At 37.8% G+C, this 14,903-nt stretch overlaps 2 protein-coding genes across 2 annotated transcripts in view; both read left to right on the top strand.

Moving 5' to 3' along the window:
• The window catches only part of LOC143025961 (insulin-like growth factor 1 receptor), a 14,786-nt gene extending 3,270 nt beyond the window's left edge, over window positions 1–11,516 (top strand). Inside the window, exons 3-8 of the mRNA XM_076185944.1 lie at window positions 2,070–2,260; window positions 3,184–3,351; window positions 9,078–9,249; window positions 9,852–10,077; window positions 10,667–10,808; window positions 11,220–11,516. Of these exons, the coding sequence (XP_076042059.1) occupies window positions 2,070–2,260; window positions 3,184–3,351; window positions 9,078–9,249; window positions 9,852–10,077; window positions 10,667–10,808; window positions 11,220–11,516 (1,196 nt within the window). The remainder of the gene's footprint in view (window positions 1–2,069; window positions 2,261–3,183; window positions 3,352–9,077; window positions 9,250–9,851; window positions 10,078–10,666; window positions 10,809–11,219) is intronic.
• Window positions 11,517–12,888: 1,372 nt separating this feature from the next.
• LOC143026154 (insulin-like growth factor 1 receptor) lies at window positions 12,889–14,556 on the top strand. The gene is made up of 3 exons (XM_076186163.1): window positions 12,889–13,015; window positions 13,386–13,568; window positions 13,981–14,556. Exons 1-3 carry the CDS (start codon window positions 12,908–12,910, stop codon window positions 14,323–14,325), a joined length of 636 nt encoding a protein of 211 aa, XP_076042278.1. The 5' UTR covers window positions 12,889–12,907; the 3' UTR covers window positions 14,326–14,556.
• The last annotated feature ends 347 nt before the right edge of the window (window positions 14,557–14,903 follow it).

Below are 14,903 nucleotides of genomic sequence, written 5' to 3'. Positions count from 1 at the left end.
ATTCTTATTACTTCCATGGTACCAGAATGGGCTTTTTAGGCGTCCAGTCCCTATTCAATCATCACAATATATTTAGTTCCTAATCCCCTTGTACAGTCTGCATTAAACACTGAGTTGATTATACGGTAAATCCACTGACACATCATGGCACTGTTAGTTTAATACACAATCCTTTTTCGTATTGTAGAGTACACTATGTATCGAAGTAATTTTGCTGCACTACACATCAACAAGCTCACTAGACAAGTGAACTGGATTCCCGCGATTTCCTCAAAACAGATGACGTCATGGACTATGGACTACCTAAGACAGACCGCTGACGCTATTGCCACCGAGTTCTTTTAAGGGATATATATATATATATATATATATATATATATATATATATATATATATATATATATATATATATATATATATATATATATATATTTATATATATTTATTAGTGGTTGCTTCGTGGCTCAGTAGTCATGTTGTAGGATATTTGGACATTGAGGAGGATGTCCGAATTCTACTAAAACAAGAAAGCTAAAAGATAGCTTGCCAATACGCAGACGAGCGCGCAAAGTTGGTCGCTCGCTTAACAGATGGCATTGTTGTCAGAGTCCAGATTACGTAGATTGATACAGAAGGTACTTGCTCGGTGCAATTATCGCTCAGTGGTTATTGTTCATGGCTCCATGATGATCGTCAAATGACTGTCTAAAGCACTAACTCTGTGTTTTGCTTCGAGCTGTTAAGTACGGGGCTGATAATTCTAACTGATACCAATTATGATGTATGTCACCCCCTATTGGCTGTGGTAGGCTAATAATTACACCGAGCAAATTTTAGCTTAAGCATTGTCTTACACGTGATGGAAGAGGATAATATTCTCGCAATATGCAAAGTCAACTGTGCATTTTTATATCTGGCGTTAAGATGTCATTGTGATAACAATTAAGTGACTTTACTTCAATTAGTCTTGCTATGCTGTGAACTGACTCCACACCTGAACATAAAATATTCATCTTTCCAGGACTTCAACTCCTTGAAATATAGTCTTCATTATTTAATTATCTAAATTCATATTAGTAAATGAGCTTAAAGTACCCAAACATGTTTGTATAAGTAAGATACTACTTTACTGTAACCCAAATCAGATGAGTAAAATAGGGTGCGCTGTTCTAGTACTACAATTTAGAACTTTGATGCTTTTCATGATTTTGTTTGTTTCTTTGTGCCCTATGACACGTTAAGTAACCTCATATGAAATGAGTTATAGAGCTGTGACTCACCAAATTAACAATAATAAAATAACACTTTTCTTACGATTAACACACTTTTACTACATGAATAGATATTGATAAAATATTGACTAAAGAAAGTTATAAATTCATATATATTTTCATATTCACTTACACTCGTCCATCTACACAATCACTCTTCTATTCGCTATCATGATTAACTTTTTTTTTTGCAATAAACTTTTTAAGCTGCCCTTATGTAGGATATTGTATTTGTGTGTTTGTGTGTGTGTGTGTGTGTGTGTGTGTGTGTGTGTGTGTGTGTGTGTGTGTGTGTGTATTCACTTGGTCTTTGGATCACGTGTTGGACTCGTGATCGACAGCTATTTCCCTCCTGGAAGAGAGCTCAGAGCTCGTAGGTCCGATCTATGGGTAATGCTATGACCTTGCACACACACACACCCCCAACTCCCCGCCCACGAGAGTTGGAGTAACACCCCTCAGCGCTGCGATACTGATATTATTTCAGCCCCGGGCGAGAGTCGAACCCGGACCTCCGTAGTGGCAGGCCAGAGCTCTAACCACAGCGCCATGTGTGTGTGTGTGTGTGTGTGTGTGTGTGTGTGTGTGTGTGTGTGTGTGTGTGTGTGTGTGTGTGTGTGTGTGTGTGTGTGTGCGTGTGTGTGTGTGTGTGTGTGAGTGTGTGCGTGTGCATGTGCACAAGTGCGGGTCTGTACATGATCACTTGCAGCTATCCGTGTACTTCTGAGCACGCAAAAAAAGAAAAAAAAAATCCACATCGCAGAATTACCTTAGTACCTTTTGCCATGTCACCCACAGTCTCGAAGGACGACATTCCCAAGACCGCGGTGGAGGAGCTGAGCCTCAAGGAGGAGAGCGCTACCAACGACACAAGCGAAAAAACTACCAATAACCTCTTCCGCTGGCGTCCACCGGATGACCCCAACGGTGTTCTCAGAGGTTTCAGGATCAAGTATCGTCGGATGGGCCAGGAAGACGACGAAGGCACGGTAAGACCCAGCAGGTTTGAAATGACGAAGTGTCCTTTATTGCAGTGATAGTTTGGGCTAGGAATTATAGTAATGGTTTTAGAATGGACAAATTTAGGTTTAAGAAGGACATAGTCAAGAACTGTTTTACTAGAAGAATGCTTAATGAATGGAACAGACTGAGTAATCATGTAGTGAGCGCTGAAACAGTTGGCTGTTTTAAGAGATCAGATAAATCTATGGATAGGGGTGACAGGTGGTAAGAGAGATGGGACGGCCTAGTGGAGGCCTTATGGTTTCTTACAGTCCCTCCATTCTTATGTTCTTATAGACTGAAAATATGTGGGAGTTAGTGGATGCTAAACCCCAGTCATAATATCACGATTCTCGTCAAATGTTGTGAATTTGAAAAACTGTAGGACGACTTCACTTACAGTATTTTAGACTTCACAAAGGACAATTCAACAGTATGTCTAATATTTATATATGTTCTCTTAGTTCGCTATTCAGCTTGTCAACATTTGGAGATTAAAAAAAAAATGTAAACGAAGTTGTTTCTACTCAAACGAACTTACTTGTTGAAGGGGCGTTTTCCAAGTGGCCAAAGAACAGCAATACATAGGAATGAGATACATGAGGGAATAGATTGAGATTCCTTGATCTATGATACTGACAATAACAATATTTTTCTTGCAAGAGATACAAATTTCAAGATAAATTTCTGTGTATATTATATCTTACGTGTTATAAACTCTAATAAAGATAAAGTTGTTGTCATTTTTCCATTTTGTTGGCTATTTCTGTCCCCGAGTCTGTCCATCAGATAGAAATAGATACATAGGCATTTGCTTGGATGTACATTTGCTTGTCTCAATACAGTACATATAATATTCATATATATAAATCATATATTACATATCATTTTACCAATACGTCTCCCCCAGCACAAGGAATGGATACACAGATGCATCAATGCAAAGGAAGCCAGGGAGTCTAATTATACCTATGTCGCCAACGACACGCTTCATGCAGTCAAGCTCAAGTTCAAGATCCAAGCCATAACTTCAGCTGGTTATGGACGGTACAGCTCTCCACGTATTCTCCATTCCCAGGTGATTATTCAGTGTTATTATTTCTTTTTGATTATGACGAGCCACCGGCTGCAACGGTCCCTGCTTCACAGGGAGTTCGGCCTTCGGCCTTTTTTAAATTTCTACAAAATGAGCGACAAAAAAATATTTCTTTCCTTTTTTCATCTTCTCGTTTTAGACTGACTAGAAATAAGCAATAAGTTGACAAAATAATCTTTACCGTTCTATTGACAAAATATCACTATTTGCTTATTTTAGAAAATTAGATTTTTATTATGAATATATACACCTATATATACAGTATATGTATATATATATATATATATACTTAGGGCGCAGGTTTTCTTTTATACACACTGAATTGAACACCACAGCATTTTCACAGTTATTAATTTTCTTCTTGATATTTTCAAGTTTCCTCACTAAAGTCTTAATATTGGGAGGATGAGCGGAAACGAATTTTCCAAAGTTCTCCATTTTAATATTTGACGTTTCGACTACATAGAGTCATTATCAAGTTACAAGAACAGTTAAGGCAACACAATCTACAGATACGTTACATGGTCACAGGAAAAAAATAGAATGCTACACTCTTAGGTCAAGCGCGATCTTTAAACCTCCGATGACCTGACCCTGGAAGACTTTCTCAGAGCTTGAGGAGGGGGAGGGGAAGGGGGAGGGAGAGGTGAGGGGGGAAAGTAGGAGTCGGAGTAAGGTGAGGTGAAGTAGCGTGCTTAGCATACACAGGGATATATATATATATATATATATATATATATATATATATATATATATACATACATGCATACATTCATAAATGTATATGTACATATACATTGAATGGTTCCCAGTGATCAACTAATATCTTTTTTCAACCACAAATCACTTTTAATTCCATGCCATCACAGTCGAGACTAAAGAATCACTCGATGGAGGCATCCGTTGGAAATTGAAACGTGGACGAGCCGAGGATTTGAACCCAGCTAACTCGTAACAAAGTTACAGTGACTTAAATCAGTACGCTATCAAGAGACATAGCGTATTGGTTTAAGTCACCAATACGCTAACAAGAGAGATAGCGTATTTGTTTAAGTCACAGTAACTTTGTTACGGGTTAGCTGGATTCAAATCCTCGGCTCGTCCACGTTTCAATTTCTAACGGATGCCTCCATCGAGTGATTCCTCAGTCTCGACTGCGATGGCATGGAATTAAAAGTGATTTGTGGTTGAAAAAATATATATATATATATATATATATATATATATATATATGTATATATATGTATATATATATATATACATATATATATATATAGATTATATATATATATAATATATGAATATATACATATATATATATATATATATATATATGTATATATATACATATACATATATATAGATATAGATATAGATATAGATATATATATACATATATATATATAAATATATATATATATATATATATATACATGCATGCATACGTATATGTATATGTATATATATATATATATGTGTGTGTGTGTGTGTGTGTGTGTGTGTGTGTGTGTGTGTGTGTGTGTGTGTGTGTGTGTGTGTGTGTGTGTGTGTGTGTGTGTGTGTGTGTGTGTAATGATAGTGGAGAACAAAATATCACGATAGGATGTAATGATAATGGAGGAGAAAATATCACGGTAGGATATAATGTCATTGAAGGCCAAAATGTAATTTTAGGAAGGGATACCGGACAGAATGTCAATGAAGGCCAAAATATCATGATAGGATGTAATATCGCTAGAGGACGAAATGACACATTAGGATGTAATGTCTTAGGACAAAATGTCACAATGGGATGTAATGACAGTGGAGGACAAAAGATCACGATGGGAAATAATGATAGTGGAGAACAAAATATCACGATAGGATGTAATGATAATGGAGGAGAAAATATCACGGTAGGATATAATTTCAGTGAAGAACAAAATATAATTTTAGGAAGAGATACCGGACAGAATGTCAATGAAGGCCAAAATATCAAGATAGGATGTAATGACAGTGGAAGACAAAAGATCACGATGGGATGTAATTATAGTGGAGGAAAAAATATCACGGTAGGATATAATGTCACTGGAGGACAAAATATAATTTTAGAAAGGGATGCCGGACATAATGTCACTGAACGACGGGAGGCCGGCGTGAATCACGGTGACGTAGGGGGACAAAATGTACAAAATAGATCGGATGACCGTAATCGACCAGATGTCCGTGATGGGGGAAATGTTAATTTTGATAGGAGAAATGTTAATGAGACATTGAATGTCAATGAAGGACCAAATAATAATAATAATATAGAGCAAGGCATAAATAAAAAACAAAATGATAATATAAGACATGATATTGAAACTCAAAATGTGTCAAAAAGAAAAAATCAGGAGTTTCTTAAAACTATGTACTTTAATGCTCGTAGTATTAGGAACAAATTTCAAGAAATACAGGCGTATGTCAAAAGCGAAAATCTCGATATGATAGGAATAACTGAGACATGGTTAAATGGTACAGAGTTCGAAGCTGAGTTTAATATTGCGGGATTTAAACACTTTCATCAGGATAGAAACCACAAGAAAGGTGGGGGTGTTCTATTGTACGTTAAAAACAATGTTCATGCTTGTGTTTTAGAGAAAGTGAAACAGGATGCATATGACAGTTTGTGGGTTGAGTTAACCCAAACAAATGGACAAAAAATGAATATAGGTGTAATATATAGGCCAAAGACATTATCATTAGCAGACGACAAACTGTTATTTCAAGAACTGTCTAGTTTCTGCAACCGGGATTTATTGATAATGGGTGATTTCAATTTTACTGACATTGATTGGATGACCCTTGAACATGGCCATATAGGTAGTCGCTTGATTGATTTTCTTGGTGACAATTACTTAATTCAGCATGTAAAAGAGCCCACAAGATATGGAAACTTACTCGATTTATTGATCACTAGCCGCGAAAGCATGGCAACTGATGTAGAAGTCGGTGAATCTGTTGCAAATAGCGATCACAACTTAGTCAGATTCAAACTCCTAAACAATTTTAGAATAGATACTTGTGCTTCTAAAATACCCGATTTCAGTAAAGCTCAGTTCATAGAACTACGTCAGGAGCTTCAGCTTACAGATTGGGAGGAAAAATTAAACGAAAGGCCTGTAGATCAGATGTGGGAAATATTTCAAAATACGCTCACTAAGATGATTCAAACTTACATTCCTTTTAAGGACAGACGTCCCCCAAATCAGGCTCGCCCAAAGTGGCTCGACAAAGAAACTGAAAAAAGTATTGCTAAAAAGAGACAGGCTTATAAGAAATATAAGTGCTCGGGTGCATCTAATGACTATGAAAGTTATGTATCAATACAGAGAGATTTAAAAAAGACAATAAGAAAAAGAAAACGACAATACGAAATGAACATCGCTGAGAAATCCAAAGAGAATCCCAAAGAATTCTATAGTTACATTAGAGATAAAAAGGTTGTTAGGAATCACATTGGTCCACTATTATCTGCTGACGGTCAACTTGAATATTCAAATGAAGGAATGTGTAATCTCTTAAACAATTATTTTAGCTCGGTATTCGTAAACGAAACACCTCAAAGTGAATTCCAAACTGAAACCTGTGAAAAGTCTGGGGTAAACTTACTCACTACGGTAAATATAACAAAAGAAACAATTAAAAGGTGTATAGACAAACTCAAAGTTAATAAAACACCAGGGCCTGACGGTTGGCATCCAAGAATCTTAAAGGAAATGAAAAATGAGATTGTTGTTCCATTAGAAATTATTTTCAAGAAATCCATCATATCCGGAGATGTCCCAAGAGAATGGAAGCTAGCTAACGTTACTCCCATATTCAAAAAAGGTGACAAAAAGAAACCAAATAACTATAGGCCTATTAGTTTGACTTCGATCGTAGGAAAAATAATGGAAACTATCATCGGAGATGCTATCGAATATCATTTAGAAAGTAACCGTTTGATAAATGATAGCCAACATGGTTTCAGACGGAAACGTTCTTGCGTGACTAACTTACTCGAATTCTACAACACAGTTATCTCGAATTATGACAAAAGAAACAATATAGATTTAGTATATCTAGACTTTGCAAAAGCTTTTGATACCGTCCCACACGAAAGACTACTTACTAAATTAGCTTTGCATGGAATAAGTGGTAGCCTATTAGGTTGGACTAGTAATTGGTTGAAAGGTCGAAAACAGAGAGTTGTTTTAAATGGAAAAACCTCTGGATGGAAAAGTGTTGCAAGTGGAGTTCCTCAGGGTTCCGTTCTTGGGCCACTTCTATTCATAGTATATATAAATGATATAGACCATGGACTAAAATCTACTGTTTCCAAATTTGCTGATGATACAAAACTGTGCGGAGTGGCAAATGATCACTCAAACCAATTAGATATTCAAGAAGATTTAGATCAATTACAGCAATGGTCTGAAAAGTGGCTAATGAAATTTAACACAAGTAAATGCAAGGTAATGCACATAGGTAAAAATAACAGCAAGTACGATTACAAGTTATTTGGAAATTCGTTAACAAAAGTGGATAGTGAAAAAGATCTCGGCGTAATTATCAGTAACGACCTCAAATCATCCAAGCAGTGTATTTCAGCCTCTGAGAAAGCAAATAAGATTCTGGGATTGATTGCGCGATCTTTTGATTTCAAAAGTCCATCACTCATTAACAAGCTATATAAATCGTTAGTTCGTCCACATTTGGAATATGCTGTTTCCGTATGGTCACCGAATCTCATTAAAGACATTGACAGACTGGAAAAAGTACAACGGCGAGCCACAAAACTGATTCCAAATATCAAAAATAAATCATACGAAAATCGACTTAAGCACATGAATCTGTTTTCCCTAAAAAAGCGTAGACTCAGAGGTGACTTGATACAGGTCTTTAAGATTTTAAAGGGAATTGACAACATCAAAAGTGACCAAATTTTCACATTGAATGAGAATCAGACAAGAAACAATGGACTCAAACTGTCCGGAAATAGATTCAATTTGGAAGTAGGTAGAAACAACTTTGCCAACCGTGTAGTTAATGAATGGAATAAACTTCCTGCACAGGTAGTGCAATGTAGTTCAGTTCGAAGCTTTAAGAATCATTTAGATAAATACCTAAGTAAGATGCTGTAATTATTATAATTTATGTTATATTATTTGTTTTTGTTTTGTTATAATTTGTCTGTCTGATTTTCATTTATTATTAGTTATATGTCAATTTATTATCATTTACTATTTACCTGTTTGTTTGTTATTCAACTATACCAATGCATTTATTTATGTATTTTAATTGTTATTTACATTGTTATAGTGTTTTTTTTTTTTTTTTTTTTTTTTTTTTTTTTTTTTTTTTTTTTTTTTTTTTTTTTTTTTTTTGCATCCGACCTAGATATGGATCAAAAGGTCTCCTGTCGGCATGCTTTGCCTTTGTAATCCTTTGTAATATATATATATATATATATATATATATATAAATACTAAGAAATAGATATAAAGGATCTATTGGTCACTGTTTACTTTAATGTTTGCAAAAGAATCAATATATATGCTCATTAAGTACTTATTATATGATAATAATGTTCTTCAGGAAAAAAAAAACACAATGCATCTTTCCCTCGATAATATTATGAATCATATAATAAAGCCCTTTCGAAGGGTCATTTCTATGTTATTTTATTTATATTTTCTTTCTTTCAGGGTTCTCGAAGACCTACAAGCGACCCTTTTGTTCTCATCATCGTCCTGTCTTTCATAATCACGCTCACTTTCATGGCCATATTGGCTAAAGTTGGTCTCAAGCTCTGGAAGTTTCACAGGAAAGGAGTGCCTATGGAACTCTACGAAGAGTCGGAAAACCGTTACTACGTTAGTGAGTCACGCTTGAGCCTTTGTGTGATTTAACTTTTGGAAAGGAATATTATCCAGGAATAGGGATTGATTACCTGTTTGTTCTAGCTTGAAGATTTATCACTAAGTAGTGGTTGTATTATGTATAAGAATAAGAATTCTCAACCAGGGAAGGAAAGATCACCTAGGGGAGGAATTTTAGGGATTTAAGGAAGATTTGATACCTCATAGTTTTAGACTATTTTATAGAATAGGCTAAATAATCTAGATAACATTACACTTTCCACAAATGTTATAGATTATATTTTTCAGTACGATAGATAGTCTTCCTTTTGAGTCAAATATACTTGTGAAATTGTTGTGAGAGGGGAAGTGACATTGTGACCTATGGTGGAAAGTGTCACAGGAAAATATGATTAACATATAAGTGTAACGATATAGGTTAAATAATAATATTCTAATTAATGAATCAAGAAAATCATAAAAAATTGCAATTAGGGCAAATCCTGAGTTACGAACCCAACTTTCAGCAACATTGATAAAGAGAATCTTTAACCAAAATAGGGCAGACTTTCACAAGTCTGTGTACTCGGCTTAAAATTCTGTACCACTTTCACTGCGAAGCTCTCTCTGCGCACCTAGACCGTATCAAGAGAGAGTACATCATCAACAGAAAAGACCTCAATGTCTATCATGACAGAAGCCTTGGTCAGGGTAGCTTCGGGATGGTCTACGAAGGAAAACTGACGCACCCTGAAGGCGTGTCCCACCAGGTCGCCGTGAAGGGTCTCAGCGAACGGGCGCCTCCAGAAGAAATGAGGGCTTTCCTGGAAGAAGCCATTGTCATGCAGTTAGTGTCTTCCCTGGTTCCTGGAGTTCTGATTCCTGCTGTGATGTTTATCTAAGTATTTAAGACAAATGAGTGGTAGGGTGGTGAGGTAAACACAGAGAAATGTTGGACGTTTTTTTCCTGACAGATCCTCACCAGGATTTCTTCAGAGTACTCTGAAGAATCCCTGGTGGGGACGAAACGTCAGAAACAAAACTAATAGTTCTCTGTGTTTACCTCACCACCGTACCACTCATTTTTGTTTAACCCTCTTAGGATGTGGATCTTTTCTCAATCAGTATAAAGTAGTTAAAGATCTCCGTTTGGGTTTATCAGTTTACTTGAGACGGTTTCTAAAAGAGGAGATTTAAGGAGTAGGAAGAGGAAGAGGAGAAGGGAGAAGAGAGCATGGAAGGAGGGTAGAGGAAAAGGGGAGGATGGGTAAAGGGAAGGGGCGAGAGAGAGGAAAAGATAAAGTTTGTGTTGATGGACATACAGCATGTTGACGAATTACCTAATGCAAGGAATGTTTGTTCCACTGATCCTCTTACCAAGTACATTGTTGCCAGAGGTCTTGACCTTCATGATTGTTTTATCTCTTGATTGGCAGGAACATCAACTGCTACCACGTGGTCAAGTTGATGGGCGTGGTCGCCTCCTACCCGGGGATCTACGTCATTATGGAGCTGATGGAACACGGGGACCTCAAGAGCTACCTCCTGAGTAAGCGAGGTGCCCAGCTCAAAACCCAGGTGACTGAGTTCTTTATTTGTGCATGTTTTTCTACCCTATTGATATGCGAAACGAGTGGGGATTAAGGACCAGACGTATAGTACATGCGCGCGTGATGTCCCTATCTCTTCCTGAAGAAAAAAAGTTGGAAATAGTCAAAATGTATATACTGTATCTTGAGCATAAACCGTAGAATGGAGGCTAACCACTCGAAACAGAAAGTCAAGATAGAGGTGAAGGTTTGGGGATTATCTATTTGTAGATTTGTCTGTTATTTATCTACTCAGTTGTCATTTGCGTATACGCTTATTTATCTACTTAACCATCAATTTGTTATTCATTTATTTATTTATTTATTCATATATCTATTTGCTTATCTGTGAATTTATTTACTAATTTATTTACCTATCTATTTCTCTCTAACCTTACAGAAAATGTACGAGATGGCCGTGGAGACTGCTGATGGCATGGCATACTTGACATCTAAGAAAATTGTCCACCGAGACTTGGCTGCAAGAAATTGCATGCTCGACCACAACCTCACCGTCAAGATCGGCGACTTTGGCTTCAGCAGATACCTGAAGACAGACTATTACACAAAAAGTAGTTGCCTACTCTCATCTTTCCCATTGGTTTATTTGAATCACGGTACTTTGTTAGTAATAGTTATCACCCCTGTCCTCGGAGATGATATTGCTCAGAAGCTGTGTTGTCATGATATGGTTTAACGTCGCAAATTCCCCTCTTATAGAGGACTTTGCAGCATGGAATTTAATGAACCATGCCCTTGGTCCAACTCACTGGGGGCAGGGTTCAAACTACCGTCACCTTGACCTCCGCCGCGAGTAGCGACGCTCTAACCCGTTCGAATGCAGACCTGAAAAGTGATTAGTATTCTTTTTCGAGTGGACATTAGCTTCCGATCATAAAAGAATCCTAAGTGACTCTGGTCCGTATGGATATCACTAAAATCCCTAACACTTCAAGTGCATGAAATAGATACACTCAGTACCCTGTGTGGTTTATCAGAATCACGTGCATTTGCGTCTGTTTAGGAATACTCCAATAGTTGATGTCTTCTATGAACCTTAGGTAAACATGTATCTATATGTCATAGACTCGTGTCACAAAAGTCTTTTACGTTAAAATAAAATCTTTTCACAAGAGCTTATCAGAAGGCGCCAGATACTGTAGGACTCACAAGTTAACCCATGTTTATAATACATCATGAATATAAGCTATGTTGAGTCAATCCTGATAGATCTGTCTCTCTTAGTTAAAGTTTGACTTCTGCAAAGATGACAGCGCCTGCTAATAACATAATCGTTTTCTTTCGACTTTGTTTTCCACGCCTACGTGTGTAAATACCAGCGTCTTTAGGAAAGCTGTAGGAAGTATATGTTTTTACATTGCGCGTTTATGATACGCATAAGTCTATTAGGATGTTAGAGCGTCGTTACTTGTGCCGGAATTCGAGGTGATAGCAATTCGAACTCTGTCGCCTGCGAGTTGGACTAAGGTTAATAAAATTCCACGCTACAAAGTCCTCTATAATGGGCACCGCCTTGCCCCCTGATAGCGGGAGTTTGCCAGGTTTGACCGAATCACTACCGAATCATAAGTCTATTAGATCATAAAACGCCCATTTACGTCATATACCTAAGACTTAGCTTCTCAGTGGACTTCAGCAACTCACATCGTGAGCTGAGGTATCATTGTTTCCCCACACACTAAGTGGACATTTTAAACAGATCTTGGGTGATGAGTGGTAGAGTGTGCTCGGGCAACTGCTGGAGTTTTATAACTGACGTTTCGTCCTTACCAGGACTTCTTTAGAATAAATACAATTATAGAAACGTCAACACTTTATATATCTCAGCCGAGGATTACCCGTTCCTCAACAATCGATCTCACTCCTCCCACCCCTCCGTTCAGCTTCGGAAAGTACCAAGCAGCTCATCGTGCTGGGGGCAAAACGTCAGTAATAAAACTCCAACAGTTCCCTGTGCTTACCTCACCACCTTACCACTCAGCTGTTTTACATACACTAACATCCCGGATGATGTTTATATCGCATGTAATGGTTTGTACAGGTAAAGGCAAAGTCCCTGTGCGGTGGATGGCTCCTGAGAGTTTGCGTCTGGGGAAATACTCAGTCGAATCTGATGTCTGGAGCTATGGAGTCGTCCTTTGGGAGATCTTCTCAAGAGGACTTCAGCCCTACAAGGTACGTCGCTCAAGACATAATGCACTATATTCTTATGTGTGATGTTAGTTGCTAAACTCATTGTAGAAGGATCATGTATTGATGATATCTATGTTTCGTTGTATAGAACTCTCAGTTACGTAAAATAATGATTTATATGGTAAACTTTGAACGTGGGAATTTCGTCGTTGACTACCTTAGACCTTATCAAATTTCACATAGTTCGTATTCTGCTGGTTCCGCTACAAAATATACACACTGAGACGTTATGGTTTACCTACCAAACTGAATAGTCATTTTTTTAATGAGGTGCTCGAAACCATTTGGCGTTTCTACACAAGGACCGAAAATTTACCTGAAGATAAAAATAACCATTGTGCATTCCTGGCAGAGTTACTCAAACAACGAGGTGGTGGAAAAGGTGCAAAATGGCTGGAAGCTCGGAAAGCCTCTTAAGTGTCCAGACATAGCCTTTTCCATTATGCAAAAGTGTTGGGAAGAAAGACCCCGAGATCGGCCCAGTTTCGTCAAGCTGGTTCGGCTCATTCTTCCGCTTATATCGCCGGAATTCGAGGTGGGTGGTGCTATTTCCAGGAAATGGAATCATAACTAGGTTGCAACTGGAGCGATATGAAATAAGAAAAATAGAAAGGGAAATTAAACAAATGATAATGAATTAACGTCTGACATTATGTGGTCTTGTAGTACAATCTCACCTATTCATTCTCTCTCTCTCTCTCTCTCTCTCTCTCTCTCTCTCTCTCTCTCTCTCTCTCTCTCGAATTCTTTCTGCCTCTCTTTCTATTTCTCACTCTCTCATTCTCTCGCTTTCTCCCTATGAAACCCACTTAATAACTTTCAAGGTTTAACAATACTTAAGGGAATAAATACAGCTGATTATAGATATATGAGCAAATGTAAAGACAAACACACACATCCCATGATATAATTCCTCGTGTTTTCTTTCTTGTTCCTTTTTTAAATAGGAGAAGTTCAGAGAGAAGTCATTTTACTTCAGCTCGGTCTGCTGCGAATCCGAGAGAGCCGAGGACAAGGACGAAGGCTTCATTGCCAGCGGGTCTTTGGACCCCAGCATCGAGGACCCGGAGACTCTAGGCGTCGCCGAAGACTCCTTCCCTCTTTCTTCGGCTCACTACCGCGACGAAGATGAAGAGATCTGCCTCACCCCTGACGAGACCAAGAGAGCATCGAGGTCTTCGTTGTCCTGCCTCAGCAACCGGGTAACCACTTCGACGATGCGGTTGGCGCCGTCCAATGGGTTCCTCATGAAACACGTCTCACTCGGAAGTCTTCGGGCAGCGGAGTGCTGACGGAAAGCCCTGGGGTCCCACGACGCTTTGGTCCCCGAGTGTTGAGGGGGTCAAAGCCATGGAAGGCTCCAGGTGTCTGTGCTAAGTGACAAAGTGTCCTCCTTCATAGGAAACCTTTTTCAGGGGCTTTGGAATTTCGTAAGTGAGATTAATCTCAAGGTGGAGAGTCCTGCAGAGGTGTGCGTTGCTTACCAATTAAATGAAAAATAACGCGCATAATTTTGTAAACATGATCCAACTGAATTTGAGCTAGCTTAGTAGTGTAGCGAAGGCTTACATTTTTTCTACACACAGAATGGAAACAAAATTTTTTAAAAGTGCGGAAACCTTCGGAAGAAAGACAAAAAAGAAAGGCAATCGTTCTTTTTTTCTATGAGGAGGGAATATGAGATACAATTTTTTTGTTTTTTATTCTTGATTTTATTTTACCTTGAGATGTCGGTCATACTTCAGATATGCTGATATTCTCTCCTTTGATTCTAAACCATAAAGAACAATGCAAATTTAGTCATTCCGACTTTTTTAATTAGTCTATGTTTTTCGTCATTTTGAACTATCACATCTCGTCAAGCAATTTT

Source organism: Oratosquilla oratoria, chromosome 6 (assembly GCF_046742065.1).
Source record: "Oratosquilla oratoria isolate Oo_2021 chromosome 6, ASM4674206v1, whole genome shotgun sequence".
Lineage (NCBI taxonomy): Eukaryota > Metazoa > Arthropoda > Malacostraca > Stomatopoda > Squillidae > Oratosquilla > Oratosquilla oratoria.
This window is presented reverse-complemented; position numbering and strand designations above follow the sequence as displayed.